The sequence below is a fragment of the Penicillium odoratum genome, assembly GCF_028828045.1.
Source record: "Penicillium odoratum strain IBT 22623 chromosome Unknown utg000005l_segment0_segment0, whole genome shotgun sequence".
Classification (NCBI taxonomy): Eukaryota; Fungi; Ascomycota; class Eurotiomycetes; order Eurotiales; family Aspergillaceae; genus Penicillium; species Penicillium odoratum.
Genome location: NW_026643147.1, coordinates 7,687,921 through 7,712,796, shown reverse-complemented (window position 1 = coordinate 7,712,796; position 24,876 = coordinate 7,687,921). Strand labels below are relative to the sequence as shown.

Genomic DNA, 24,876 nt, shown 5'->3' with positions numbered 1-24,876 from the left:
GGGTGCCTTAAATCCACCCTGACCCGGGTCCTTAATCCGCGATAACCGTTCATCAAATACGCTACTCGCTTCGCTCGCGCGTATATCCATATCTCTGCTCCTTCTCCCTTACCACCTACGCTAATTCTTACCTTATCCACCCTATCACCCGTACCATATACACTATGATCCCCCTATCTACGTCTACTATCCTCACCCTCACTACACACCCTATTTTCCCCCTCACCACGTCCGCTATTCTTACCCTATCCACGTACGCCATTATCACCCTCACCACATACACTATCACCACCCTCTATTCTCACCCTCACCACCTACCCTATTCTCACCCTCACCACCTACGCTACTCTCACCCTATCCACTTTTACTAACCACCCTTACCACATACACAATTCTCACCCTATCAACTTTTACTAACCACCCTTACCACATACACAATTATCACCCTCACTATATACCCCGTTCTTACCCTTACTATACTTTCCTTCCTTCTCCCTTATATCCCCATCCTTCCCACTATGTCTATCTTCTACCACCTTATATTATTCTTAATCAATACCCTCCTCTTTTCTATCTTCATCCTCTCTTAACCTATCTATTATACCATCTATCGAAATATTTATTATATCGCCCCTTCCTCAATCCTATTCGATCCCGATATCTTCCTATATAACCTCAACCTTCCTATATCGTATCTCTATAACCCTGGAAACCCCGTCCGAACTCCCCCTCTACTATCATCCAACCCCATACGCCGCTACTTCTATACTTCACATTACTTATATCTGCCAAACTAACCAATAACCCTCAATCTATACCGATTTATATCCTAACTATCTATCTTTCTACCAAAATCGCGACTTCTATCAAATCCCTTTTGATTCATATCTATATTGTCTATATTTTCTAATTTCCTATTTAATTTTTTTTCTCTCTCTTCTCCTCTCTCTCTTCTCCTCTCTCTCTTCTCCTCTCTCTCTTCTCCTCTCTCTCTTCTCCTCTCTCTCTTCTCCTCTCTCTCTCTCTCCTATCTTACCCTATACGCCATTACCCTATCTATACCGGTACTTACCTTGATATCTACGTCTATATCTATATCCTATACCCTGATACGGACGCCTCTCCCTACCCCTACGCCGATACTCTCCATGTTACTCTATACCCTAATATATACTTACCCTTACTCCTTCCATATCGTTTGGGACTCATATATCTATGCCTCTACCCGATTGATATATATCTTCTGTATACTAACCCGATTCCGACTAATCTCTTCCTCTTACTACCGTATACGCTCTTACCCTGACTACTATATACCCTGTGACCCTGACTATACTGATATGATTGATATCCATATACTCGATGCCCCTTCGCTTTTATTATCGGTATACCTATACTCCCTCGACCCGAATATTGCATTCTCCCTACTCTATATATTCCGACGAAAATCTTGATGTCTATTCTCGCTCTTCAATATAAATCGATATATTACCGATCTTCCTTATATTTCTGTAAAATCATTCTCTCTCTACTAATGATATCTCTTTCTACCGAAACCCTGACCTCTCTTCTACTCTGACGATATATATTACCCGGGTCCCGGATATACTCGCTACCCTACGCTGGTATCCACCGGACCTGTATGTCTATTTTCTCTATACCTACGCCTATACCCATCCCTATGCCCTCCGCACCTATATACCTATACTCTCTGCACCTACGCCCTCTGTCCCTACGCCTACGCTCTCTATACCTACCATCTCTGCACCTACGCCCTCTGTCCCTACGCCTATCCTCTCTATACCGATATGCCTGGTATACTACTACCCCTACTACCCATATACTATTACCCGGACCGTACTATTACCCCTACCGCTATTACCCTTACCACGATTACCCTTACCACGATTACCCTTACTACCCCTACTGTATCACCCTTACCACGATCACCCTTACCACGATCACCCTTACCACGATCACCCTTACCACGACCACCCTTACCACGACCACCCTTACCACGATCATCCTTACCCCGACCACCCTACCCACTTACGCTATTATCCCCCCAACCATACTATCACCCTTACCACGATCACCCTTACTACCCCTACGCTCTATCCTACCCCTACCCTCCATCTCCCTACACTCGGAATCTCGATCCCTTCGCCCTATGAATACCTATGCGCCTATGCTCTCTCCGTCTTGATGCTTGATACCCGAATATATGACCCTACCTCGGATAATATATTTTGGGTCCTATATCGCCATCCTCTACCCGATTGATCTATATATTCGCAATCCTAACTGGATGCCGGCCGAATGCATCCTCTCTCTCTCTTCCCCTGACCACCCGATACGCTATCACCCGGACCACACTTATACTCGGAATATCGATATACTCTATACCCCTACGCTGTCGATTTCTATCTACCTGTACTCCCTCGATTGGGATATCGGATTCTCCCGACTATATTTATTTCTACTGAAATCTCCATTTCCACCATCTCTCTGGTTTATGAATATATATATTATCAATATCACTGATGTATGGGCGAACATCATTCTCTCGATCAATGATATATCTTTCTTTCGAAATCCGGATCGTTCGTGATGCACCCTTCTATCCTCGCTACCCTGGGCTCTACGCTCTCTACCTCGATATATAATTATCCTCACGATATTCCTTCGACCGATATCTCTATCCTCTACCCGATTGATCTATATATTGTATTGATACTTTAATTATTCCGGCCGAAATCACGCTTTCTCTACTTGAATCATATCTCTTACTACCAAAACCCTGACCTCTCTCCATTACCCTGACCATACTGATAACGATGATCCCCTATATACTCGCCACCCCGGGCTCTGCGCTCTGCGCCTCTATGCCCTTTACCCTGTACGCCTACGCCCGGTGCACCTACGCCTACACTCACCCCTGCGTCCACGCCTACACATATGCCTATGCCCCGTACGCCTACGCTCACGCCTATACCTTCGCCCTCTGCTCCTACGCCTACGCCTGCTCTTTATACTCTCTATACCACGGGCCTCTACCTATACGCATACGCTCTCTATATCTATATATATACGATCTCCGTACCTATACGCCTATGCCTACGCCTGTGCCCTCGCCACCCTCACTACTATTACCCTCACCACCCGTACGCTATCACCCTGACCACGCTATCACCCTGACCACGCTTGGGCTCTCTATACTACCGGGCTCTATACTCCGTACGCCTACGCTCTCTGTACCTACGCCCTCTGCACCCACGCCTACATCCACGCCTACATCCACGCCTACATCCACGCCTACATCCACGCCTATCTATATACCTATGCCCCGTACGCCTACGCCTACGCTATCTACACTCACGCCTGTGCTAACGCCTGTACCTACGCCGGTGCTCTCGCCATATGTACGCCTATACTCTCTAACCCGATATGCCTGGTACGCTACCACCCTTACCACTCCCTATACTATTACCCTTACTACGCTACACACTATCACCCTAACCACGCTTGGGCCCTCTATACTACTGGGCCCTATACCCCTAAACACCCTACACTCTCGATACCTATATGGGATGATCTTGATATTCTGTTACGTCTTTGTGCACAAAAACCTATCTTTCTAATATCTGATATTCTGTTGCGTTTTTATGCATAAAAACCTATCTCTCGAATGCCTATCTTCTGTTGCGTTTTTGTGCACAAAAACCTGTCTCTCATATCTGATCTTCTATTGCGTCTTTGTGCACAAAAACCTGTCTCTCATATCTGATATTCTGTTGCGTTTTTATGCATAAAAACCTATCTCTCGAATGCCTATCTTCTGTTGCGTTTTTGTGCACAAAAACCTGTCTCTCATATCTGATCTTCTATTGCGTCTTTGTGCACAAAAACCTGTCTCTCTCATATCTGATATTCTGTTGCGTTTTTGCGCACAAAAATCTATCTCTCGTACGTCTTTACATTCTGTTGGCTTTTTGTGCACGAAACCCTATCTCTCCAATGCCTATCTTCTGTTGCGTTTTTGTGCACAAAACCCTATCTCTTGAATGCCCACCTTGATTATATATATCTACTGAACGACCCTACGGGAAATCCGCCGATCCCGTGAATGATAATATATTCCGATTCCGCCATCTACTCGACTTCATGCCCCTGATAAATCCTTCGACACCAAATGAACTCCTGTACTAACCGGGACTGCTGGCATGCAATCTCTTCTGCCATACCCCCAAAATACCGCTTTAACTGCTCCTCATCCGTACTATCCACCCCGACATACTGTAACCGTCGATCCCACGCCGTACGGATCTCCGCATGCGTTTTCTGGCTGAACAACATCATCGCCACCATCGGTAACAATGTGTGCCGGTATTGCTCACATCTCTGCTGCGCCTCCGTCGTACGGGATATCGCTTTGCTGGGATCCCCCTGCGGGCATATCGACTGCGGCATCCCACACCGGAAATGCGCGCTGTAATCCTGGTAACGGATCCCATCAAACGCACGCATCCGCTTCCACCACGCCTTGGCCTCGATATTATACCCCCACGGACACCGAAACAACTCATGTCCGTCATCCCTCCCCTCCTGCGCACACGACCAACACCGCATCAACCACCGTCCGATCTCACTCTGGAAATACATATCTCTCTGGATCTGGTCCTGCCTGGCCTCGGGTCGTTGGCTGGACAACTGGGCCCGCTGGATGTCCTGCCGCCGGAACTCATGTCGGACGGCCATGGGGATGGACGGGCCCTCTCCCCGGGACCCCTGCCCTGCGTTCTCTCCTGTGGACCCTGGGCTGGGGCTCTCTCCCCCGGACCTCTCGCTGGACCTCTCGCTGGACCTCTCGCTGGACCTCTCGCTGGACCTCTCGCTGGACCTCTCGCTGGACCTCTCGCGGGACCTCTCGCTGGACCTCTCGCGGGACCTCTCGTGGGACCTCTCGCTGGACCTCTCGCGGGACCTCTCGCGGGACCTCTCGCTGGGGCTCTCTTCCCCGGACGTCTGCACTCTGGGTACCCTGGTATGCCCGTCCGGCGTGCTGCTCTCCATCTCGTCACCGATATCCGTCTCGCGTGGATACCACCCCCGATCACACCCATCACATGCCGATTCGTCGTCCGTACACCCCGGCCGGACATGCCCATCTAAATATTCATCTAATATCACCCGCCGGCATCCACCCCCCGCGTCCAACGGCAACATATACTGCTGCACCCGCTGCTGCTCCTCCGCGGACTCGGGCATCCAAGCCGGACGCTGCTGATATCCCACCCGCTGCCCCTCCGGCTGAATGATGATCGCCTCACTCGGCAACCCGTCACGCCCCGCACGCCCGCTCTCCTGCGCGTAATCCAATATCGTACGGGGCTGCCCCAAATGGATCACGCTGCGGATGTCCGGAATGTCGATCCCCATGCCTAACGCGTTGGTGGCCACGATCACCGCCCCCGCCGTCGTACGGAACCGGGCTAACACCCCATCTTGATCGTGCTGCTGGCTGAAATATGCGTCACACCCTAACTGGTCCGCCATCATCCGGACGTGCGCCACGATACTCCCATATACGATCACCCGTCCGGGGTGGGCCCGCTGGACCCGCTCCTGGATAAACTGGATCACCCCGTCCATCTGGATCCACTGGGATGGGTGATCGTACCCCGCCTCCACCTCCGGGCACCATACCCGGTATGCCACGTTGGGCCGGTGCGTGCGGGCCCGGTATATGGCCACCTGCTCCCGGGGCCACCCCATCCGGTATAATAACGTGGGCTCGGCCGCCGGGGGTAACGTGGCCGTCAACATGACCATCTGCGTCTTGGCGGCCCGCAACTCCCCCATCATCTGCAACTGGGGCCGGAAATCATCTTGATTGTTCAACACGACGTGGCACTCATCGATCACGATCCGCTCCAACCGCTGCAACATCCGCTGCCGGTTCAAAAACGTCCGGAACCCCTGGCTGCGGGTGCTCTCGGGGGTGACCAACACGATCGACGCTTCGTCCGGGGGCCGCTGGCGGTCGTACGGCACGCATGATATCCCCAACTGCTCGCACCGCTGGACCATATCCTGGCGTAACGCGATCAACGGGACGACCACCACCGTCAATCCACCCCCGACCCACGCGGGTAACATGAATAATATGCTCTTGCCCCCCCCGGTGGGCATCACCGCCACGACCGGGCTGACCCCCTGCTGGATCGCCCGCAACGCGGGCTCCTGCACCCCACGGAATACCATCTCGGGCCGTCCGACCATCTGCTGGAACGACTGCAACATATGGGCCTGCTGTAACTGATACCGCCGCTGCGTCCGGCTCTCCTCGGCATCATCCTCCCACGGATTCGGACGCTTACCGCATACCCCGGCGCGGACGGCGGATGCAAACCCTAAAAATTGATGCCAATCCTGGCTGGACTGCCGGAACCGCTGCCGCCGGTGCGTGGTGCTGTTGGTGGGCTCCATGATCGTACGACCGTACATCATCCCGGCCACGTGGGACGAATGGGTGGCTTGCAAATCCGCAATATGCCCCATAAACTCCTCCTCGTCCATCCCACCCTCGTCGTCGGGGTCGTACGGGGGGGCCGCCTCGCCCGTGCCCTCCTGCACGTTACTCTCAAACTGGCTCTTGCCCCGTAAATACCGCCGGCTGATCGCGATGGCGATGTCGCGGTATGCCGACACGTGGACCGCCTGCCCGTGCAACCCCGCGGCCGTGGCCGATTCCAACGCCTTCCGGAATCGTACGCCCGTCCACGCCTTCTCGCTGCCGGCGTCGGGGCCCCATAAATACTCTTGTCGGCGGGGGGTGGGGGTGCCTCGCTGCTGCCACTGATATGCTTGCAATATCTCCACAAACGGCAACACCAACCATATATATCGGACGACCAACTCCCCAACCTCCTGCGGCAAATACCGCTGAATCACCTTGGTATCGTTGGTGATATGGAACCCTTTGTGATATCGGCTGACAAATACCACCATCCCATCTTCGATAAACACGTTGCGGATCTCTCGCTCGCTGTTCCGGTACCGGATACTCAACAACTCGGGCGTACGGCTGGGCTGGCCGGCCGTGATATGGATCGCCACGCTTAACCGCTCGCGGAACCGGGCCACCTCGGCAAAATACCGGTCAATTGCACGCATCCGGAACCCCTGGCCGTCCGGCTCGCTGAATCGCCGCCGGAACGTGGGCTCCTGGGCCACCCGCTGGATCAACCACTCGGCCCCGTGGACGGGCCACTGCGTACGGGAATCCTTGATAAAACTCCAATCCGCCGTCCGCTGCGTGGGATCGTCGTATATATCCTGTAAATCAATACTGGGGATCTGTGCACCCTCGGCGAATATCAACTGCTGGTGAAACTGGTTCCGCATGCTCTCGACCAACCCGTGGACCATCCCACGGAAATCACCCATGGTAAAATGCAACTGCTTATACAACAACTCATCCTCGCCTTTCCATCCGATATGCCCCTCGGACGGGGTGTTGAAAAACACCTTCTTTCCGTACGTGCGTAAATCCAATAACCACTGGACCGGCCCGTGGGTCCCACGCACCATAAACGCATCCACCATCAATCGTAACCACTCGGGAAACGTACGAATCACCCGACGACCCTGGATCTGGGTGGGGGGTCCCAAAATGGACGTGGTGGGGGATCCGGGCATGGGACGGGGGGTGGGCGTCTCTCGGACGGGGCTGCTGGCATAACCCTCGTCCCCGTCAAATATATATCCGTCCGCGACGGGGATATCGTCACCACGGAAATGGGGCTCCTGGCTGCCCTGCGCGAACCCACGCCGGATGGCCAACGAATCGGGGTCTAACCGCAACGCCTTATGCAATACCAAAAAACGGGCGATCTTGATCAAACTGGATATCTTGGGGGGGTAATCCTCCACCCCATCCCATCCGGACAACTTCCGGCCCAACACGGCCGATGCGCATATAAACGCACACCCATACTCGTGGTGCCGGATCCGCTGGCGTAACAAATTGATGCAAAAATCCATAATCGCGCACTCCAACGGCGATAACTCGTACGGCTCGGGGTCCATGGGGTCCGGGCTGGACCGGCCCGCGGCCTGCGCACGCCGCCATACGATCTCCCACGACCGCTGCTGTGCGGGGGTGAACTCGTACGGGGGACTCTCCCAATCGTGCGGCTGCTGGGTGCGGGTGAAAAACATCAATATCCGCTGCCACGGCTCAATATGGTCCTTGATCTCCGCTTCTTTCATATACGCCAACAACGGCTCGTACGGGGAATCGGCCTTCTGCGTGCGGGCGGCCTCAATCCGCACCAAAAACCCACTCGCCCGGGTGATCTGCTGGCTGACCATGGCCAATCGCTCCATGGCCTGCCAAATGGCCCATGCCGCACCCTCGGGGCCCTCGGCATCCTCGTCCGGCCGCTCCATGGACTGCACTAACGGGGCGGACGAAATGCCCTGTAAATACCGGACCCACCCCGTACGGTTTAACCATGGGGTGGCCTCGTCCAATTCCCCGGCCTGGATGACCGTCTGCTGGCTGCGGGCCTGCTGGGCCTGGAATGCTCGTACGCGCTGGACCAACTGCTGGATGGCATCCACGGGTGGCACCGGTTCGGCCCGCGGTGGATCGGGCTGGCGGATGGGGATGAACTGGGAACCGGACCCATGCTTGAAAACACGTTGGCATGTCACACTCTGGTAACTGGTATTAATATCCTCCTGGATACGCCTGGTCTCGGATGGTTTGGGACGACCCCGGTGGGTGCTGGGGGACCATTCATGTGCGCGTTGCCAATGGACTCGTAATGACTGCATCGTACGGCAAATATATCTCTCACACCGTAAACACAATAAACCGTCATCAAATACGGTTAATCCGGGTATTGGGCTATCAATCTGGGTGGGCCAATGGATAATATCGGGCTGGTCCTCAATATGGTCCCATTGCTGTACGCAACTCTCAATATACTGCGCTACCGTACGCGGGACTCGGTGGTTGGTACTGGTTAAATGCGTGATAATATTATCTCGTCGCACGGCATGCTCACAGTTACGGCAAATTACCACATGAAACTCGGAATTGGTGAAAAATAACTCGCTGGCTGTGGGATTGCGGGGCGTGGTCTGGGACATGCTGGAAATGGTAATATATCGCTGGGAGCGATTATGCGAAATCTGTACGCTCAACTTTAACACTATACGGGTGAATTGGTCAATTGGCCTTGGAAAACAAACTGAATATATGGCTGAATCAAATCAATCGACCCCCTGAGTTTTCAGCTTTCTCACCCATGTGATCCCCCTATACCCTATTGGGTATCGGGTGGTCGTGGTCGTACGGTGATGTATCACCCTAACCCGCGGTCGGCACCCCATCAAAAAAAACTCCCGGATTTTGGACCCCTGCAATAACGATTTCTGCTGCTGGAAATGATCTGAATTTTGGTTTGACTATGAAGTAGAGGGTGACGAAAAACATATCAAAATTTGAGATCTGTACGATAAAGCATTAAAATTGTAACGGACTCGGGAAAATTAATTGTAATGGACCCCGCCCCACTTTTTTCTCTCCCATACTAAAGAATCTCACCCTAATTGTAATGGTGTCCATTACAATTACCCCCATGGGTTAGTACACTCTATATCCACCCGGGATCCGTCACCTGCGACAAAGGCTGTACCAGCCCGGCCAAAGCAGCCGATACAAGCAGTATACGACGCCCGGGTAGGTGATGCCCGAGGTGTCCTGTCACTTGGCAAGGGCATTAGTCCTGAAGATGAAGAAGATGACGATTCTGCTGGGAACAATGGTGGATAATAGGAGAGGAGCGAGGGTAATTCCTTACCTTTTCTATCTCTGCCCTGTCGGATATTCCCAGTAGAACAAAGACAAACCGCTCCTACTGTCAACAAAGGTTAAACTGAGGCTGAAACCTCAATATCAAAGAATCTCTCATTTGAGAATTTTACGCAGATTGCGTGATCGAAACCCCTTTGTTTTGCAGGCGACAGATGGTCGTATCGCCCTGCTTTCTTTGTGAAAACTGATGCGTGTTCTTTTCTACAAACACTTTCCTGTCAACTCTCGGTTCTGTCTTTGGTTCTGTATTTAGCAATTACTTGAAGGGTCTGGTCAACTGGGGCAGTTGCCCCTTAGAGGGGGGATAATTGTCACGAAACTGACAAGGAGTATCTGGAAGTTCTCTCATGTGACCTCAGCTGACCTTGCCGAGAGAGTGCGGGGTATAAAGCCCATCTCTCTCTTAGTACCTACGATTCCTTCAAGAATCAGTTTTGATACAAATCTGATTACTGCTTTTTTACAACCCATCTATTCTCCCTCTATCTTATCCATAAACCCTAACAGCCTTGAAGAACGAACTGAATATAAAGCTGAATCAAATCAATCGACCCCCTGAATTTTCAGCTTTCTAACCCATGTGATCCCCTATACCCTATTGGGTATCTAGTGGCGGTGGTCGTACGGTGATGTATCACCCTAGCCCGCGGTCGGCACCTCTATTGGGTTTTTGTGCACAAAAACCAATCTCTTTCGCATCTTAATATTCTAATGGGTTTTTGTGCACAAAACCCCATCTCTCAAAATCCATATCCCTGAATTTTCAGCTTTCTAACCCATATAATCCTTGTACGGTGATGTATCGCCCTAACCCGCGGTCGGCACCCCATCAAAAAAACTCCCTGATTTCCAACCCCTGTTTTAACCATTTCCACTGCTTCGAATGATCTGAATTTCGGTTTGACCATGAAATAGAGGCTGGCGAAAAACATATCAAAATCTGAGCCCCGTCCGAGTCCAGAATGTAAATCCATCCTTATCTTGAAATAATATTCCATCGTACCCCGACCCACTTTTTTTCCCCCCATACTAAAGAAGTCCACCCTAATTCCATCGTAGTAGAATGGAATTACCCCCATGGGTTAGGCTGGCGAAAAACATATCAAAATCTGAGCCCCGTCCGAGTCCAGAATGTAAATCCATCCTTATCTTGAAATAATATTCCATCGTACCCCGACCCACTTTTTTTCCCCCATACTAAAAAAGTCCACCCTAATTCCATCGTAGTAGAATGGATTTACCCCCATGGGTTAGGCGTATACGTGGGATATGAGCGTCCGGGGTGGATCTTCCGTACGGGGACAGTATCTTTGGATGCCGCTGATACAGCGTCCATCACCCGTTTCACAGCTTCGTCCACTTTCTCAGCTGTATCGAGCACCCAGCCAGGACCCGATATGCTCCACCCTTGCTTCGTGATATATCTCTCAAGGGCCTTACACCAGGCCTCCCAGTCCGTGGCCCGCCAGTCCTGGCGCTCTCTAACCCCTGCTGGCGAGGTACGGACGTCGAATTCAGTGAGAATCGGCACGTGGTCGGCTCCGTACCACCACTGGCGGCATGGAGTGCAGCGAATCACATGGTCCGCGAGAGACGCCGCGGTCCACGTTAAATCGATCGTGCTACGCACAATATTGCCATAGACAGGCCCTTCGAATGTGACTGTGCCTTTCTCTGTGAGTAGATCTAGGCCAAAATCACCCATTATGCGAATCAGGTCGTCTGCGTCGTCGTCCGGCAGCTGGGCCTGCTGGATCGTCGACCACAGCGGGTGGTGGAGGTTGAAATCACCAACCACGACATGCTGCCCACTGTGGTAGCCGCGTAGGGCTACACAGAGCGCGGCTAGACCTTCTTTCACTTCCTGCGTACGCTCTGGGTCGTTGAACTTCCCCGGAAGATATATATTATGCACATGCAGCTGGCCGGCCCCGGTTTCCACGGTCAGCGTGCTGGCGTCTCTGCTGTGGTGTCTGATCGACCACGATTTCGGGTTGATCCCTTTCGATACGAAGAAGCAGACACGGGGCTGCGTGCGTGCTGCTTCCTCGCGGACGGCTGTGGGTGTAGGCCGGAGAAGTGTATGAAACCGGCCACCAAGTGTCTGCGAATGGACGCCCATCTCGGGTTCCATCCAATTGAATATCTCAGGCTCTTGGATAGCCAGGATATCGCACTTCCGCACCCCTTCCTCACCGAAGAGATGCTTCATGACCGTATCGTTCGATTTACGGCAGTTGGCCTGCAGGATTTTCAGCGTTTGGCTTATCATTGCGCGCTCGCTGCGCCTCGAGTGATAGGGCCAGTTCTCTGCGATTGTGTGGGGGCTTCTTGGCTGAGCTCGTCTGAGGACTCGCTGGCGGTACGCCTGCTGCGTCTACGGGTTTGCGTGCCGATATCTTCCAGATTCTCTGTTGTGACGTCCGGCGTAAGGATCTCCACCATATCCGAGGACGGGGCGTGGAGCCCTTCCCACTGCTTTTGCATGGGCTGCACTAGCCGTGGGGTGCCGTACGTGACCAGCTTCCGGTTAACTGTGGTGGTTTTTGGCCGAATACGGCTTGCGGGGACCAAAGGGGCATCTTCACTCTCTGAGCTCGAGGACGGGGCCCGGCGGCGCTTGCTAGGGCTAGCGGACCGGCCTTGGATCCTAACCTCGAGCTTTCTTGCGGGCTGTAGTACGGGCTCTAGCACCTGTTGTGCGCTATTGACTAGCTCACGGGCCGCTTTGCCGATTTGTGAGCCGGAGTATGCTTCTGCGGGGGTAGGGGCAGCTGGGGATGTTGACGTTGATGGGGTAGGGGCTGTGGCCGTCCGGTGGAGCTGAGGGCCCCGGAGACGGTTGATACGGATCATGTCGAGCTGCTCGGCACGCCGAGGGCACTCTCGTTCGAAGGCAAAGTGGTTAATTTTGACCTTAGCTTCTTCAACTGCGGTTTCGTTGTGCCTGATACACACAGCACACTTGGCAGACGCGCGGTTACGGGCATGTGCACATTCCTTGGAGTCGTGAGATCCAGCACAGTACGCGCAGCGGATCTCCCTTCTGCAATTACGGGCGATATGACCGTACGATTGGCACTGGAAGCACTGCTGCAGCCGGTGGCTGCCGTCGAAGAATTGGCAGTCGTGATCCCGCCCCTGCAGCGCCAGGCCGAGAAGAATTGCTTGATTTGCTGCGTCTGGGTCGTCGAATTCGATCACGAGCTTAGCGGTGGTGGTATCGGAGGTTGTGGCCTGTTTCCGGAGGTCGGCCATCTTACGTGCCGGCATGAGCCAGCCGATGTGCATGATATTAGCGGTCGAAGGGATGCGGCGTACGTTCTGTGAACGCAGGCGTTTCGCAGCATCTGGGGCGGAGGGGTCGAAGCTGATCGGCACGCCGTGCATGACAACGGAGAAGGTTTCTCGCTTAAGGTGCGCTTTCGGTCCAAAGACGGCACACCAGCTGTTATCTTGCGGGCTACAGAGGTCAGTCAACTGGCGGACGTCGCGTACGCTGTCGCAACGGAGAAGCACGTCGCCGCTGGGCAGCACAAAGCCGGTAGACACCTCAACCGGAGCGATCTTGGCTTCGTCACAGACGTCTTTGATCGTCCGATTGGCCCGGTGGACCACTTCTTCCGCATGTCGACGTAGCGGATCGACCAGAGAGCGTTCTGTGCCACGGATGATCAGCTGCAGGTCCTCTCGTAGCACCCGCTGCGGTGCAGGGGCGCTACCGGTGCTGAGGCCATTGGTGGAGAGTGTGCCGTTGGTGTGGGCTCTGTTCAGCCAGCCGGAGACAAGAGAGGATTCGGTATTGCTGCGAAGTGCAGCTCGGTAATCCATTGGCCGGCGGGAGCCAGCAGGGTTCGCAGTAGCAGCGGCGGCAGCTGCGACGGCCTGGGTGTCGATAGACGCCTGCAATTTGTGATACAGGTCGGCCTGCTTGCTGGCATGCTCGTCGAATATCGCGCGCAGGCGCTGCAGCTCCGCCAGCAGCTCGCTGTCCGTCATCCTCTTCGCCAGGGAGATCACGGCGTCAAAGAAGCCGTGCAGCTTGGCTGGCGGTGGGGGGTCACGGTTCTCGTCTGTTGCAGACTTCCATAGCACGGCTGTTTTCTGTATTTTTGCTGCTGTGGCGCGTAGATCGTGGCTGCTGTCGATCGCTGGCGGATCGGGCCAGTCTGCCACGTTTTGAGGTGTCGGCCGGGCGGTCGGCCCCTTTTTTGACTTTTTCGCCATCGCGGGCCGCAAAACCACGCTTTTTCAGCGCGCAGCGGGTAACCGACGATGTACGTAAGTAGAAATTAGGTTCAATCGAACCGTGGAAATGAGACGCTTAATTTGCTGTCCACCAATGGGCGTCCAGGCTGCTGTAGCTGTGGGGCGCGTTTCGCACAAAAGATTTTTTTCTATATGTTCTTCATAACCCTTTCCCTATTTTGTGGAACTACCACCATAATATACTAAAATCCAACGTTTTTCTTTTGTAATTAATAGAAAACCAGTCTTTCTATCTTCTACTCTGCCTTTATTACCTAAAATTTCCTTTAATTGAACCTATAACTAGAAAGAATCTTAGAGGGAAACCAGAACACCTGTAAAAAACAGTATTTTAATTTGATTAGTGAGTAGGGTTATGCATGCCAAGACCTCTTTTTTATGCAAAATTGGGTTTTCTTGGGGCCCCAACCCAAACCCAATATGGGTTTGGGGTTGGGTTGGGTTTTCGAAGTCGGACCCAAACCCAATATGGGTTGGGTTTTGGGTCAAGACCTTGGACCCAAATTGGGTTTTGTAGAAGTCTACGTAAGATTCAAGACGGAATTTACAAGGGCGAACATGTTCAAACTTGAATCGACAACGACATGAAAGCCTGAGCTTCTTGTGCGGCACACTGAGCCACAGACGATCATGCTTAGTATATATCTTAGGTACTCACCCCCTTGCGTGCCAATATTCGACTCACTCTCCTAACCTCACATGTCAATCTTAGGTTCCCAAGGAAAGGAATGTAGCCTAGATTAGCCCAGCTACATCCATCTACATTTGGATACCCAGAGTTATGCATACTTTTATCTGAAATTGAGCTCAAATACCACCCAGCGCTAATGAATGATTTTTCTTCCAACGAAAGTTCAAAACTACAGCTCCTCTTTGACATGAACAAACTTCTATCTACCCTCTTTTGAAGACTGCGGCTAAGTTATTCCAAAAAATGTGGGAATACTATGATGGCAGATCTGTTCTAGTGACTGGGGGATCTGGATTTTTAGGGACGGCCATTGTACATCGTCTTCTAAGCCGCTCATCTGTATGCCATGTCTATTTAATTTGTCGCGGGGGAGAAAAGTAAGTTTCACATGAAAATCACGGAGAAAAAAAAACACCGCTGACTTGCGTGATATAGAAAGCTTCGATCTAAATGGAAAGAATGGCTGCCCTTTGGAATGGTTGAGAAGTTATGTGATTCAGCTCATCTTTCAGTGTTTGATGGAGACATCCTATTGCCAGATTTGGGACTTGAGCCAACAGAACTGATGACCCTACGCCACGCCGTCCAAATTGTCATCCACGCCGCATCATCTATCAGCCTAGCGAAACCCCTACAAATTCTATCAAAATCGATTATCGCTGCAAGTGAGGCAATCGCAGAGATCTCACTCACTTTCAAGGACCTTGATCGTTTCATCTATGTGTCTACCGCATACGCGAATACCCATCTTTACACTCGCTCCGAGAAGCCCGGAATTGACTTGAACGTTGAAGAACGTTTCTACGATCTTGAAAAGCAAGGAAATACCATGGAAGAGTGGGAAAGCGTTCGGAGGTACGGGACAAGCGAGGCATACGAGGCTGAAGACTTCCCCTGGGACTATGCCTATGCTAAACATCTGACGGAACGGCTTCTATTGCATCGCTTCTCTCAACACGCTTCTGAAGACAAACTCCTCATTGTCCGGCCCTCTATCATTGGACCAGCCCAGTGTTTTCCTTTTCCTGGATACAGTATGCCTACGTCAACTCCATCCACAATGCTAGCTGCAGCAATTGCACTAACCCCCTCCTGGAGATGCGTAATCGCGACGCGCATGGCGTTACCGGAGGCAGAGGTCACCGCAGATGAGGTTCCCGTCGATGTTGTTGTCGATCGACTTCTCAGCCATCTGGCTGCAGGACATCGTGGCTGCGTGCACGCTGTGAGTGGAACAAGAGCCCGCATGAGCTCCCAAGAATGGTGGGAATCAGCTATGAAGCTTCGCCGAATACCTTGGAAAGTGCGACCACTCTGGCTAGACCTTGATTGGAAAGACCAAAAGCAACATTCGTTTTCACGATTATGGGTAATCTTAGGAACCTCATTTTCATTTTCCGAGGGCCGAACGCTAGCACTGAGCCGCGATCTTGACCATGGAAAGCCTTCGGATCTACAGCTTTTCACTCGCATTCATATGAGTGATCATTTGATGCACAGAGAGAGACATGTTAAATATGTCATGGAAAAGATCTCCCAGAAAAGTACACGGGCTTGGTTCATTAACAATGTTTTTTATCGAAATTTTGGTCATAGCAAATGAGGGAGATTGAACACAAAGACTAAGCTATACGTCTAGCGGCCGTGAGAAAGAGGGCAAATACTTGCATCCATTGACCATGATCACCTAGCCCAGCTTCGTGAATCAAAATCTATCAAATTTGGTTATTCCGAAGGATCAGCAAATTCAAATTGTCAATGCTGAATCAATTATACCATTTGCTCCAATGGCAAGGAAGGAGAGTGAAACGGCTGTGAAGCTTGGTTGGAGGTTTTTCATGTGAGCTCAATTTACACCACGAAAGAAGGATTGTATGTTAAGGGGCTGAGTAAAAGACAACCCATGGAGAGCTGTGATCCCAGAATATCAGCCCACATAGTTCCATTCCCTGTCCATGGCTTGACACGGGGATTGGATGTAACATTAGATTAATACAATATCACGGTCGACCACAGCAGTAGTTCCATGGCTATTGCCCTGAAGCCATCTGTCAATTCTTAGAAGCGTAAGAAAAGAAGATTGGTACACACTTCCCGTGTCTACTTAGTTCCCAGGAGATCGATGTAGGTATTGCCATACGCAAAGATGAGGCTGATGGTAAATATAATTGGTCTACGGACACGTGATCGATCTAGTGAATCACTCACGATACAAGAAACTCTTTTGCGAGATTTGGGCTGTGCGAATCAGTCGCAAGCTGCACCATTGCTTGTATCTGCTTGATATTGTGTAGGCGTATTGTATTTTCTCCGATAAACGAGGTAGGCAATGAAGAATCCTGCGGTACGGCTGGTAGAGATCTAGGGTCGCAGTATGGAATGGTGTCTGCCTGTCTTTGATGAGGTGTTCGCTGCGTGGAGTAACGGGCTCATCACTGATGAGTGAGATGGAAATGACATGACTTTGTCGCCTCACCCGTCGTAGGGAAGGGCGGACTCACAGCGGTAAACGGTGATAACCGTCTTTGGTTCTTTTCTGCGGCATCCTCATGATTGTTGAAACAATGCCAACAGCCAGAAAATATTTTTCGTGTTCTTGATGACCAGGAACAAGTGCAATGTCTCTGGGGGCTGCTTTGAATCAATGATGAATTGTTGAGCCAGTTATCATTGAAGAGTGGTTTGAGCTTGAGCCCTCACATTTCATAATGATCTCATTGACGCGGGCTGAATGCTTGGCTGAATTGCTAAAATACCCGGTTCGGCGCCAGCAGAACAGGCATCATTCGCAAGTATTCCTTTGTGATTCTGGGTGAAAGAATATCGGACGTGATTCGTCTCCGTAGCTACTCTTTGGTATCGATTGACCTCCAAATCATGCAGTGCATTGAACTGAACTGTTGTATCTCAGTAGCCTAATATTTCATGATAATCAAATCTTCGAACGGTGAGTGTAGCTGCCCAGTCATTTGAAATTATGCTAACGCGGAAGATGCTCAATATTAGCCCCGCCTCCGTTATTCCGCTGAACACCCATTGAAGAATCTTTCGTGATCTGAATGGACCAAGCTGCAAGCACAGTGAGTTACAAGCTGCCTTCATGAACTGCCTACTGATGATTGATGATAAATAGATGCCATCCTTCATACAGTCCCCTGTAGCGGACAGAAATAAGTGAAAATGTAAGTTAAAGACTGCAGCAATTTCAAAGGCAGATATCATGTGCTGAAGACCCACTCTGTAGGATGAAAAAGCTTCTATCTCGAATCGCCCAATGTCTTGTAAGTCCCGCTAGTGCTTTGCCCCTACCCATTCCCAACGCCCGGTACTGCATTTCAATCTCCGTAAGAAATATTTCCGTTCGTGGCTCTCTCTTCTTCAAAAAATATCGCTGATGATTCTTTTTCTTCATAAGGAGCGTGTCAGTATTACCCTCGACCTGACAGAGCTATATTCCTCCCTCGTCTTCGAAACTAAACCAGCTTCAACAACCCAATGGGCCAAGCCACTGAGTATTACTACGCTTGCGCCTTTGTTGTTTCTGAAGAAGTGATCAATACGGTCATTCATCTGGTCTATTAGCGGGTCAAGGCAGAAAGGCTTGATGCCCTCTGGTTAGCCGTACGGTAAAATTCCGAAGTGTTTTCATTCCTCTCTTCAGCATTAACCTGTCCAGGCAAAGGTTGACAGTCAATGTATTAGTAACTCGCGACATTTTGACGGCTATGAAACTCCTGCCCCACGTCCGATCCGAAGGCTTGTTTAGGCCTGTTTCCAGGTAATGCTTTGCTAACCCACTATCTATTTGTTGTCTGACCTTTTGTCATCAGAAACTTGCATCCATATATTTGTGCAATACCAGGCCACCCATACCAATAGATAACGCAGCGGGAAGCTTCCCAAAGCTTTCCACAGTGCTATAGGGGATTATCCAGCTCTCTACTGGTAGCCGTAGAATAGGAAAGGCAAACCAGGGCAAAGTCACATATAACCAAGCCATGACCCAAATGAATCCGAGCGCCTTCTTCGACCACTGTGGACTTTTCAAGATTGGGAGGTGGTCCTCTATCATGATAATCCCAGTCGATGCTGCAAAAAAGAGGGCTACCCCAGAAAGATCATCTGTAGTACCGGTATATGCCACGCTAACTAGATGCAGCAGCCCAGATAGAGTAAAAGTAATTGTCATATCGACGTAACACCTCGAAAGGGGCAACTTGGGAAGTTTCTCGCGCATTGCTTTGGAAATCGTAACGATAGGCCAACGAATTAGTTGATGCCAGAAATCACTAAAAAGGAATTAGAACCCAGTATTCATACCAGTCAAAGGCTATCTGAAATTGACAATGATTTAGGGGGGAGACACTTGCCCCCAAAAGCGGCGAACGGTGTATGCCTCTGATAAGCTGCCAAATATCGGAGGCCAGCTATCCCACCGCGTCATGCCAGTCATCACTGCAATAATCGAGCAGATTCTGTAGAGTATATCCAATAGCATAAAGGTGGTGGGGATGAAAATGGAGATCAGAATTACTCGTATCATCGCTTGGTCCCTCGTAGTCCTTGCGCTAAGGAATTCACTCCGAGGGTAGTAGAGATGGGAACAACTGGCTTGCAAATCGGAATTAAAGCCAACGTACAGAAGATCGATGGCCATATACTGCCACGCAATGATCGATGCCTGACGGATCAAAAAACGAGTGCGCTGATTGGTGCTACCTGAGATAAAGCCATGCGGAAATGGGTGCAGACCTTTGATCTGCCACTTGGTTTGAATGCACCGTGTGCCAGTGACGAATCTAAGAGCTTTGCCCAACCGATGGAACGTATCTGGTCTCGAATCTTTGGAGTGTACATCCTCTATATTGCCCTTATCCACACCAATGATTCCAAAGATAGCGAAAAAATGTAGAATCTTGATGAAGGTGAAAAAGCTGGTAACGATTTTGACGATAGGATGAGTGTCGAGCTGGTGTTGGATAAGGATATCTGTGCAACAAAGTACAATCAGATATGAGGTGGTGATCAAACGAATAGAAGATCCTTGGATGGTGAAAGCGATGGTCCACGCGGATATTCCGTATTGGGCAATGCTGATAATGGCCGGAAGGGTGTGTTGAAATATTCCCATATTAATATTCTAGTCTGAAAATGAAATCACTGGCAAATTAGAAGAATTTTGAATAGGCTGTTCGAAGTCTTTCGTAGGAGGAAGATAAGGGGAAGATCAATCAAGTTGGGCTCAGGGATTCCGCCACACCATGGTGTCTTTAGCTTTAGTACCTTGTCGCTTCACACATTACCTCCCTAGCTCTTTGGTCTATTTTCTCTTCAAAAAATGATCCAGGGGCGCATTATGCAAATCGGAAGAATGCTAGATCGGAATGGGCCCACATAGGCTTCAGTAAATGGGCTGGGCCGAAAAATGGGAACTCATTTACCTCTGGCATGGGCCTAACCTATGGGGGCAATTCCATTCTACTTGTGAAGGGCTGAAGCAGAATTGTTGTGATATGAGGCTGGTGCAGATCAGGAACCAAGCCGAACCATCGGAATTAATCCCGAGATATCTATAGAAAGAACCAAGTTGATTGGAAATCAACTTGATCTTCTCGTTATATATATATAGCCTAATGTTTCCCTTTGAAAAAAAAGACAATTGATACCTCTGAACTACAACAAGAATTTATGTTCAATTCAACTAGGCCACGAACACAAAAAGCTTAAAGAGAGGATGATCAAGTAGGTGTTCTGCGTGTTAGGTAGTTATGGTCACGTAGGCCTCGCCAAAACCCGCCCCCTGCCCAAACCCGCCCGCGAAAACCCAGCCTGTTGAAATTATTATTATTATTATTATTATTATTAATTATTTAACGTCGCCGGCAGGTCACTTGGCAGGTGACCCGCTACCTGCCGAGGGGTAACTGGACGTGCTGCTTAAGCGAGGATTTACTACAACTAGCTAACTAGCTCAACTAAATACACGCTGGAAAGCAGCAAATTTGAGCACTACGTGCTGGGAAAGGAATCGAAGAAGCGCCAGGCACTATCCTGGCCTGGGTTCCTGGGGGTGGAGTACCCGGTCTGACTACCCACGGATGGGAGAGGGTGCCAGCCTCTCCCGTCTAGGCAGAGGTGAAGACTGTTGCGCTATGCGGCGCATGTTTGTGCCCAATTTGGGCAGATGTCCTTAAAGAAGGACGTTTCTTGCACGAAACGGCCGAATTCCTCGGCCCCAGCAGCTGTGCTCAGTATCCAGTCTATCATTGCAGATGGGCTGGCCTTTGGGCCTTTCCATCGATCCTTCCAGCGTTTCCTCGCGGGCGGGCAGAAGAAGAAGTGGACGGGGGATTTTGGCTTACCGCAGGAGCAGGTCGTAAGGGAGTTCCTGTGATGGAACCTCTCGTGGTATGCCTGGAAGTCACCATGGCCGGTCCGTGCGGCTAGCAGCCGGCCGAGCACCCCGCGGGGAAGCCTGTGTTCCCGAGCGCGGCTGCTCTTGGTGTGGGGTTGGATATTTAGGTCTTGGTATGCCTGAGGTGCGTTCCTGGTATACGCAGCACGCGTTGCCGCGCGGGTATGTTGTTTCGCTACGCGCATAAGGTAAGATGGGGAAGGGGGAATGTGGGAGCCGTCTAACGCTGCGCCCCTCTTTGCTAGCTCATCGGCAGTCTCGTTCCCTGCTATCCCGGAGTGGCCTGGCATCCAGCGCACCTCCACGGGCGTGCGGGGTGTGCTGAGGATATAGGCAGCGGATTTCCACTGGGTAGTGAGCTTTTGGAATAAGTCTGTGAGTTTTCGTCTGTGTGGTGCAGGTCTCCCGTCCGAGAGTAGGCTAGCGACAGCGAGGTTATCGAGGAGGATAACAAGGCCTGTGGAGTAGCTTGCGCAGGGTAGGTTGACAGCCGCCTGGAGGCCCTCTACTGCGCCCATAATCTCGGCGTCGTACACCTCTGTCTGGGAGCCAGCTGACCCATACCCTTGGGTGATAGGGATAGAGCCGTAGTAGACCACGAACCCGTACCCAGCCCCTCGGCTAGTGCGTGAGCCGTCCGAGTAGACCGTTAACCGTAGCGGTGCTGGTGCGTATACGGCCTTGTTTGTGTCCGTAGTAGGTAGTATGCGGAGCGGTGGAAGACGTGACTTTACACGTGCTCTCTCCGGTGCCGGCGTTGGGACGCGTTGGAGGATCCTGGTAAGTCTCGTCCTTCTAGTATCGTATGCATTGATGGTAACTCTCGCGATCGGGTGTCTAGCGTCTAGGCTCGCGTATCGGACTGCTGCCCTTTGAAGGACGCCGTCGAGGAGGGCTTCCGGGTAGGGTAGGTCTGCCTCGCGGAGTAGCGCTGAGGTAGGGGTTGTTCTGTAAGCTGGAAGGATGGCTAGAGCAGCGAGCCGGAGTAGGGAGCGTAGGGAGTCGATGAGGCCCTTCTGCCCTTGGCCGGTGTAGAAAACCTCCGCGCCGTATAACGCTGTCGGTATCACGCACTGAATGACCGCTGCGCGCATAGAGGCAACCGGGCATCCTCGCTGGGTGTTGCTGAGCTTCCGCAGATGTAGTGCGAGCCGCTTGCCCCGGCTGAAGACCCAGTTGATGTGTGGTCGGAAGGTGAGCTTGCTGTCCAGTAGGACGCCTAATCAACGGGTATATGGGGATGGCTTAATCTCGCCTACCCCTGGTAGAGTGACCGTAGGCGCGGACAGCTTCCGCTGCTTCGAGAAATGTTGGATCTCGGTCTTCTCTAGGGAGAATGGGAGGCCTGATGCTGCTCCAGATAGAGTGATCGTTTTGTATACTTCTACTAGCTGCTGGGATGTCTCCTCAAGGGAGTCCCCGACGAACAGTAGCCCTAGGTCATCCGCGTAGCAGAAGGAGTTATCTTGTGAGGAGACTATCTTCGCCGCATATAGGAGGAAGAGGACTGGGGACAGCGGGGACCCCTGTGGGAGGCCTACTCTTATCTTTGCGGTGGCGGTAGCGTCTCCGACCTGGACCGAAACGGAGCGGTCGGATAGCCAGTCGCGTCCAAAAGACATTAAGTAGCTTCGACAGGCCTACTTGCATAGACCACTACCCCAGTTTTTCACCCGATAATGAGGCTTCTGGACTCTTGAGGTTCACCAGGCCTCTCACCCTGGGTGTCTCTTAGTTTGCTCCTTAAGCATACATCACGGGCAGGCCAACTAGGACGACACCGCATCAACCGACCTAGGTCAGTCTCAGGCCCCCAGTGCGAGTGAGGTAGTTGACTCCCGTCTCTTTGTACACCGACACGCGCATCCGTCCTCTCGGGCTATACAGACAGTCTCTTGGCAGGACCCAGCCCTACCACAGTGGCTGCCATTGTACACCACGCCCCGCGAAAGCTTGCGCTCTCGTTTCGCGTTACCTGGGGAGGTCTCCCTCCGCTAGGCCGACCGTGTCTTGCAGAGAGCCCTCGTATACGCTCCAGCCGGCAGTGTATGTCGGTTGCTCTCTACTAACCAAGCTTGGTCCCCAGCGACTGGACAGGGCCGATGATTTACCCGTGGCACAGCCTTAACTAGCTTCATCAGTTGCCATCAGTCAACCACCAATATCTTCCAGATTGCCCGTGTGTCTCCCAAGAGGGTTGCCCGTGTCTCGGCGGTGCCCGTGTCTCGAAGGGCAGCCGCACCAGAGCTTGCCCGTGGCTTCGCCTTAACGAGGTCTCCAGTAATCGACGTCTCCGAGCCTTAACGAGTTCGAGTCATAACGAGGCCTCTGGGCCTTGAACGAGGTCTGTCCGATGTTAGCTTGACTGCCTGCGTCGCTGGTTCACTACCGCCTCGCCGCATCTCGCACGATGCGATCCCAGACCGTATGCAAGCTCAGGGGTGTCCTGTCTTCTTCCTAGGGCGACACCACTTCAACTGGTAATGCAAGACCAGCGTCTGGGCCCGAGTGCGAGTCGGGTAAGAAGAAGTCGGATGGTTTTCATATGCCGTTTTCCCCTGCCAAGAGACATAAAGTAGCTTCGGCAGGCCTACTTGTATAGACCACTACCCCAGTTTTTCACCCAATAAACGAGGCTTCTGGACTCTTGAGGTGGACAAAGCCTCTCACCCTGGGTGTCTCTCAGTTTGCTCCTTAAGCATACATCACGGGCCAATCAACTAGGACGACACCGCTTCAATCAGTTTCAGCTGATCTCAGGCCCTCAGTGCGAGTGAGGTAGTTGGTTCCCGGCTCTGTGTACACCGACACGCGCATCCGTCCTCTCGGGCCATACAAACAGTCTCTTAACAGGCCCCGACCCTGTCGCAGTGGCTGCCATTGTACACCACGCCCCGCGAGAGCTTAAACTCTCGTTTCGCGTTACCTGGGGAGGTCTCCCCCCGCCAGGCCGACCGTGTCTTGCAGAAAGCCCTTGTGTACGCTCCGTCCGGCAGTGTACGTCGGCCACTTTCCACTAACCAAGCTTGTCCCCCGATGTCTGAGCAGGATCGATGGTTTGCCTGTGGCAATGCCTTAACGAGGTCCATCGTTTGCCACCAGCCAAATACCAATCCCTTCCAGAACGCCCGTGTATCTCCCAGGAGGATGCCCGTGTCTCGGTGTTGTCCGTGTCAAGAAGAGGAGCCGCGTCAAAGGTTGCCCGTGGCCAGGCCTTAACGAGGTCTTTCGAGGCGGTCTCTCCGAGCCTTAACGAATTCGAGTCTTAACGAGGTCTCCTGGGCCTTGAACGAGGTCTGTTCGAGATTAGCTTGACTGCCTGTGTCACCGGTTCACTACCGCCTCGCCGCATCTCGCACGATGCGAACCCAGACCGTATGCAAGCTCAGGGGTGTCCTGTCTTCTTTCTAGGGCGACACCACTTCCACTGGTAATGCAAGACCAGCTTCGGGGCCCGAGTGCGAGTCGGGTAAAAAGAAGTCGGATGGTTTTCGTATCCCGTTATCCCCTGATTTTGGTGTGGTTGTGCGGTCGCTTCCCGCACCGGGCCGAACCGCACAACCACGGCGGATTCAATTTGGTCTCCTACACGAGGATTAACACCGGACACCA

General features: G+C 51.9%; 9 protein-coding genes across 9 annotated transcripts; 5 read left to right on the top strand and 4 right to left on the bottom strand.

The window, feature by feature from the left end:
* Positions 1-164: 164 nt before the first annotated feature.
* N7520_008475 (uncharacterized protein) lies at positions 165-371 on the top strand (the record flags this gene model as incomplete). Its single annotated transcript, XM_057142409.1, has 1 exon — positions 165-371. One exon carries the CDS (start codon positions 165-167, stop codon positions 369-371), a length of 207 nt encoding a protein of 68 aa, XP_056996415.1.
* A 1,310-nt stretch (positions 372-1,681) lies between these two features.
* On the top strand, positions 1,682-2,206 carry N7520_008474 (uncharacterized protein; the record flags this gene model as incomplete). The annotated part of the gene is made up of 1 exon (XM_057142408.1): positions 1,682-2,206. One exon carries the CDS (start codon positions 1,682-1,684, stop codon positions 2,204-2,206), a length of 525 nt encoding a protein of 174 aa, XP_056996414.1.
* A 631-nt stretch (positions 2,207-2,837) lies between these two features.
* Positions 2,838-3,641, top strand: N7520_008473 (uncharacterized protein; the record flags this gene model as incomplete). Its single annotated transcript, XM_057142407.1, has 1 exon — positions 2,838-3,641. The coding sequence occupies one exon, from the start codon at positions 2,838-2,840 to the stop codon at positions 3,639-3,641; it is 804 nt and encodes a 267-aa protein (XP_056996413.1).
* A 511-nt stretch (positions 3,642-4,152) lies between these two features.
* Positions 4,153-9,162, bottom strand: N7520_008472 (uncharacterized protein; the record flags this gene model as incomplete). The annotated part of the gene is made up of 1 exon (XM_057142406.1): positions 4,153-9,162. The coding sequence occupies one exon, from the start codon at positions 9,160-9,162 to the stop codon at positions 4,153-4,155; it is 5,010 nt and encodes a 1,669-aa protein (XP_056996412.1).
* A 1,964-nt stretch (positions 9,163-11,126) lies between these two features.
* On the bottom strand, positions 11,127-12,101 carry N7520_008471 (reverse transcriptase; the record flags this gene model as incomplete). Its single annotated transcript, XM_057142405.1, has 2 exons — positions 11,127-11,209; positions 11,516-12,101. 2 exons carry the CDS (start codon positions 12,099-12,101, stop codon positions 11,127-11,129), a joined length of 669 nt encoding a protein of 222 aa, XP_056996411.1.
* Positions 12,102-12,157: 56 nt separating this feature from the next.
* Positions 12,158-14,116, bottom strand: N7520_008470 (uncharacterized protein; the record flags this gene model as incomplete). The annotated part of the gene is made up of 1 exon (XM_057142404.1): positions 12,158-14,116. The coding sequence occupies one exon, from the start codon at positions 14,114-14,116 to the stop codon at positions 12,158-12,160; it is 1,959 nt and encodes a 652-aa protein (XP_056996410.1).
* A 976-nt stretch (positions 14,117-15,092) lies between these two features.
* N7520_008469 (uncharacterized protein) lies at positions 15,093-16,452 on the top strand (the record flags this gene model as incomplete). The annotated part of the gene is made up of 2 exons (XM_057142403.1): positions 15,093-15,226; positions 15,285-16,452. 2 exons carry the CDS (start codon positions 15,093-15,095, stop codon positions 16,450-16,452), a joined length of 1,302 nt encoding a protein of 433 aa, XP_056996409.1.
* A 4,547-nt stretch (positions 16,453-20,999) lies between these two features.
* N7520_008468 (ribonuclease H family protein) lies at positions 21,000-22,886 on the bottom strand (the record flags this gene model as incomplete). The annotated part of the gene is made up of 2 exons (XM_057142402.1): positions 21,000-22,463; positions 22,524-22,886. The coding sequence occupies 2 exons, from the start codon at positions 22,884-22,886 to the stop codon at positions 21,000-21,002; spliced, it is 1,827 nt and encodes a 608-aa protein (XP_056996408.1).
* A 1,738-nt stretch (positions 22,887-24,624) lies between these two features.
* On the top strand, positions 24,625-24,864 carry N7520_008467 (uncharacterized protein; the record flags this gene model as incomplete). Its single annotated transcript, XM_057142401.1, has 2 exons — positions 24,625-24,639; positions 24,676-24,864. 2 exons carry the CDS (start codon positions 24,625-24,627, stop codon positions 24,862-24,864), a joined length of 204 nt encoding a protein of 67 aa, XP_056996407.1.
* Between the last annotated feature and the right edge of the window lie 12 nt (positions 24,865-24,876).